General features: G+C 36.5%; 1 protein-coding gene across 1 annotated transcript in view; it reads left to right on the forward strand.

Moving 5' to 3' along the window:
• Positions 1-5,905, forward strand: part of LOC106882533 (inter-alpha-trypsin inhibitor heavy chain H3) — a 53,541-nt gene that overhangs the window by 12,828 nt on the left and 34,808 nt on the right. Inside the window, exon 2 of the mRNA XM_014933249.2 lies at positions 5,417-5,583. Coding sequence (XP_014788735.1) covers positions 5,417-5,583 — 167 coding nt within the window. The remainder of the gene's footprint in view (positions 1-5,416; positions 5,584-5,905) is intronic.

A 5,905-nucleotide genomic window follows, 5' to 3' on the forward strand; every position in this document is an offset into this window, starting at 1 on the left:
TGATTTAATCTTTTTATTTGTGTTTGGATTCTTCCAATGGGGATATTGTTAGTTGTTTTAAAACAAGCAAATAAATAAACTGTCATTGCTACAATTTAGATAATTCTAACGGTAGAGAGTTTATAGAAAACATGCATATTTTAACCGTTACGCTTTTAGATTGAATATGTAAAACATATATTATTTGGTTATTTTCTTCACCGAGAAAAACGGATGTTTTCAAGATTATTATTAAATCTCTTGATACGGTCATCAAGAACACATATGATTATTAACAGAAGCGTTAATTTATGATTTCTGTAGAAACACTGCAGCGTTCAAAGTACTTTTCCATTAACAATTTCTTTCTCGCTGATTTTGAAATAAGTGTTGACATCTGTTGGGCAGCTGACCTCTATAAGTGTACTCAATTTGACCTATCTATGCGTGTACGAATGAAAGCTCTGACACATTCATATGTATACACATGCACATACACACAAATTTACATGCACATAGAGAGAAATATACACGTATGTGTTTGTATACTTGTACATTCATATCTATACACACACACATACACATACACACACACATGCACATACACACATATATTTATATACGGAGTTTGCAAATCCCAAGATATTCTTTCAGTTTCATACCTATTATTTTTGGAACAAGAAAATACGTACAAATCTGTCTAGAGCATGACTGAACGTGGGTTCTGCGGAAAAGGAATACAACTCCTTAATTCAAACATTATGAATGATTACGATATTTGTGACTATAAAAATCTGCAAGACCTCCTTAAGAAGATACAAAAGCAGATGCTTTCCTTCACAGCCTAGCTACCAAACAGGTCGTCGGTCAAAGCACTCTAAATTAGTGATTCTCAACCGAAGTTCATATGGTCCCTGGGTGTCCACATACATTTTTTCTGTTAAAACATATACACAATAAATTGGATATACTTCTGCAATTCACAAAATCATTTAACAATTTTTAAAATGCAATTCGTAATATCATTTACTTATAAAAATGGAATAGGAGCTTTTAAACATAGAATGTCTATTAGTGTATAATAGAGTAATAGAGGAACCAAAAAACACCATTGGCAAAATATGGCTGAGAAGCACAGCTCTAAATTAACAAGAGAAAAAGAGCACGTACACATATACACACACTTGAATACATATGCTTATTCATATCGGTATGTAAGTTTGTTTATGTAAGCAATGAGTTCGTTAACTTTAACTCTTTACTACTAAACGTACATATATAATGGTAAGATTACACACTCACACACACATAAGGAAACGTACGAAGCTTGCTTCCAAATGACATAGCTTTGGGTTCAGTCCCACTGCGTGGCACCTTGGGCAAGTGTCTTCTACCATAGCGTCGGGCCGACCGAGGCCTTTTGCATGGATTTGGTAGTCAGAAACTGAAAGAAGCCTGTCGTATATATATATATATATATATATATATATATATATATATATATATATATATATATATATGCATAAATATATATATATATATCTTTGTGTATGTGCTTCTGTGTCTGTGTTTGTCTCCCCATTCACCGCTTGACACCGGTGTTGGTGCGTTTACGTCCCCGTAGGCTGGTGGTCCGGCAAAAGACACCGATAGGATAAGTGCCAGGTTTAAAACATAAGTATTGGGGCTCGATTCCTTCACTAAAATTTCAAGGCGGTGCTGCAGCATGACCGCAGTCTAATGACTGGAACAAGTAACAAATACACTGATAACAGTAAACACACACAAACATGCGCACATATACAACATTAGTTACGCAGTGACTGTACAACCATCGTTTATCTAGGGAAGATGTAGGGTAACAGATGTAAGGTCAAACGCAAAGAAACCATCTCTAGCAGCAACTATTTGATGTATTTATAGTTTAGGAGTTCAGTTCTATGTTTAAGAGATGAGGAATTATGTACATTATTTACATTTGACAGATATTTGTCCTCATCTTGTTTGTTGTTAGCACAACGTTCCGGCTGATATACTCTCCAGCCTTCATCAGGTGTCATGGGGAAATTTCATCAGGGGTCTTGGGGAAAGTTCTCATTCCTAAGGTATTTTTCGATATTATTATTATTATGCAGGTCACTACCTGGACTGCTTCACAGTCTTTGGTTATAACATAAGACTGTGAAGCAGTCCTTATAATAAATATTAGCTGAGAAAAGGAAATAGAGAGAACTGATTGAAATGGAGAAAAAGGAGACCGAGAAAAGATACAGGAAAGTGGAAGAAGAAGTAGGAGAGAGTGGGGAAATGGGACAGAATGGTTGAGAAAGAAAGAGAGGGGGGGTGATGAAGTGTAAGGGAGAAGCAAAGTAGGAGAGATGAAGAGAGAGAGAAAGTAATAAGTGGGAGTTACGTAGAAGAGAGTGATGAAATGGAGAGCTAGCTCGATACATAGATAGAGAGAGAGGGATTTCAGAGGAGTGTCGCGTCGATATGTGACATTAGTAGCCGGTGGAGTATAGATGAAGACTTGTATTTTCAGATAGCAAGAGAATTCAAGCAATCCATCTCTACCCAAGCCTGTCCGAAATATACGTTCAGAAAGCGTACGTATAAAAATGAATAAAGAGGAGTATCAATAAAATAAAGAGGAGTATCAATGTTAAGTAGAAAATGTAGAACCGACATAGTATATAGTGGAAAAGGAAGATAAATTGTTGGGAAAGGAAGATAAATTGTATTAACTGCAAAAGAATATTGAGGAGATCGATCTGTTGATTGATTTCTAATAATAGCTTAAGGCTACGTAATTGTTGTGTGAGTGTATCTGTGTGTGCGTGCGCGTGTGCAATTCTCGTAGTGATTCTGTAGTGGAAGCAGAGTGGAGAGCTCAGTTGAATTAATCGATCCCACTACTTAAGTGTTGAATACTACAGGGTGTCCACAAAGTCTGGGTACATGGAGTAAATAAAATCATAACAAACAATTAAATATAAGAAATAATAATTTCTTAAAGTATGTGTTAATCCCCATGTGGGTACATGGAATAAATAAAATCATAACATAAACAATTAAATATAAGAAATAATAATTTCTTAAAGTATGTAAACCCCATGTACCTAGAATTTGTGCCACCAATTTCTCAAAACGTAACTAAACAAAGAAAGGCATATTTCATCCTCTACCGTTTTGCCATCACACCAGTTTTTGCTCTTAGTTTGGGAGGAAAGGGTAATGCCTGTGATCCATTGGATTTTTAGGACCTCCGAAACCGGTGTGAGGAATGGAGAGAGAGATTCTCAAACTAGGGACATGTCCCAAATATTTGTAACAAAATGAATTCCGCTAAGCTGCTCAAGGTTCACCAGGTGGGGCTAAACGGGTGATGGATTAAAAATAAAACCTGAAAGCTCAAAATATAAAGAAGTCACAATAAATACTCCAAGACATCTTAGCTGATAATCTAAAAATGTTGCCAATTAAACCTCACTTATATCGTTATTTTATTTTATCAATCCCGAAAGGCTCGAAATAAATTCGACCTCAAGTAATTTCAAATTAGACCGCAGAGAGCCTTCATATTAATTAACTTTAATAACTGACTCTTTAATAACCATACGAGCGGTGAGCATTTATTATTAATAGGAAGATTAAGTTGAATCATCGCAATAACACCTCTCATCGTATATTCTCTATTTAAGTATGTCGACATCTCTCACACGAAATCTCTTCTTCATATAAAAACCATTTTCAATGTGGAGTGGGTAAAGCGGCATTTCTTGACTCCACAGGTCATCATTTTTTTTTTCTAATATAATAGACTGTATCCTTCCGTTTGAATAGTCCTCCTGCAAGCTTGTATTATAACAAAATCATTATTTAGCAACAGCAACAAAGAAAAAATATTAAAAAACGAAGAAAATATACAGGAGAAATTGAAAAGAGGGTGTTGAAATTCTTTACTGTAAATAGTTTAGTTCGTTGGGAGGTCAAACTTCAAAACCCAGTAGGGTTAACTTTAGGTGCAACTGCTGTGTGAGATTATAGTTTTTTACGTTCATATCCTGCCGAAGATAACTTTAGCTTCCTAAAATATTCTGGTCTGCTGAATTTGTTTATCCGTATCAGTCATTAAAGGCCATACTAACACCGTATCTTCAAAGATTTGGTTGAGCATATCGATCCCAGAATTCAGTTTATCAGAATTTAGTTTAGATAAGAGAACACAACATACACAACACCAGTTTTATGACAGTGTAAATATGAACGCACGCGCGCGTGCTCTCCCTCCCTCCCACACTCATGAACGGGCTTCTACATAATTTTCCTCTGCTATATTCCAACCACATGTAATATATCACCCCGAGGTAATAATCCTTTTTTTACTATAGGCAGAAGGCCTGAAAGTTGGGAGAGGTGGGATAGTCGATTACATCGATCCCAGTGCTCCACTGGCACTTATTTCATCGACCTCGAAAGCATGAAAGGCAAAGTCCACCTCGGTGTAATTTCAATTCAGAACCTAAAGACGGGCGAAATGTTGCTAAACATTTTGCCCGGTGTACTAACGATTCTGCCATTTCGCCGCCTTAGGTAATAATAATAATCCTTTCTACTATAGGCACAAGGCCAGAAATTCTGGCATTGGTGGGGGGGCACCAGTCGATTACATCAACCCCAGAGTTTCACTGATACTTAATTTATCGACCCCAAAAGAATGAAAAGCAAAGTCGACCTCGACGGAATTTGAACGCGGTGACGGGCGAAAAACCGCTACGCATGTCGTCCACCGTGTTAACGATTCTGCCATCTTGCCGACTTAGGTAATAATAATAATTACTATTTCTAATCTAGGCACAAGGCCTTGAAAATTTTGAGGGAAGGGGGATAGTGGAGTACATCGACCCCAATCCGTAACTGACGAAGTCGACCTTGGCACAATTTGAACTCAGAACGTAAAGACAGACAAAATGCTGCTAAGCATGTTGTTAGGCGTGCTAACGATTCTGCCATGTCACCGTTCTATTTTGTTACGTAATATAAAGAAATGTATTACTCTTTGCAATTTAAACGAAATACACACAGTCTCAGTAGTTTTCACAAATTTCACTTATTGCACTTATTTGTAATTTATAGTCTGTTGGCAATGCACAGCTCTCACTTTGTTGCAGTTAGGAAAAGCGCCAGATTCAAATGGATAATATATGTGATACTGTGATAGTCGCTGTCCTTAAATTTACATTATTGTAGACCTCCACATGAATGACTTGTATCTTCTTTGATTCCTAAGTTAAATCAAAATATTACAGTTCGTTAACGCCTTAAAATAAGCTTTCCGTGATATTACGATACTTCTTTTTCTCTCTTTGTTTCTGATTAGTTTTATCAATTTCTCTGTTGGTGAAATACGTTACTCACATCTATTGATATGTTTTAGGGCGAAGGTTCTCCCCAAGTTAAATACTTACACGTCAGATCTGATGTTAGGATGCGGTTTGCTACTACAGAGATCACGAGTGTAATGGCCAACAACCAGAATTACTCCACAGACGTTACATTCAACGTGTATCTCCCAGACCAAGCGTTCATTTCGAATTTCTCCATGTAAGTATATTTTATTTCGTTGTTGCTCTTTCAGTTATTACTGTTTAATTCAGAGTCTGACCTGATAGAATTGACCTGTGTGCTGTTGCTCTTTCCAGTCATTGAATTGCGACAGGACAAATGGTTGAAATAATTTGATTGATGCTTCTTTTATCAACATCGTAAAGGAAAATCTATACAGACGTATACTGTTGAAGCGGGACATAGTGGAACATTGAAAGGTACTTGTGCTGAGCACAAGAAATCACGCTCGCACGCGCGCACACACTCGGGTGTATTTATGCATGTATATATATATATATATATATATATATATATATAT

The sequence above is a fragment of the Octopus bimaculoides genome, chromosome 15, assembly GCF_001194135.2.
Source record: "Octopus bimaculoides isolate UCB-OBI-ISO-001 chromosome 15, ASM119413v2, whole genome shotgun sequence".
Lineage (NCBI taxonomy): Eukaryota > Metazoa > Mollusca > Cephalopoda > Octopoda > Octopodidae > Octopus > Octopus bimaculoides.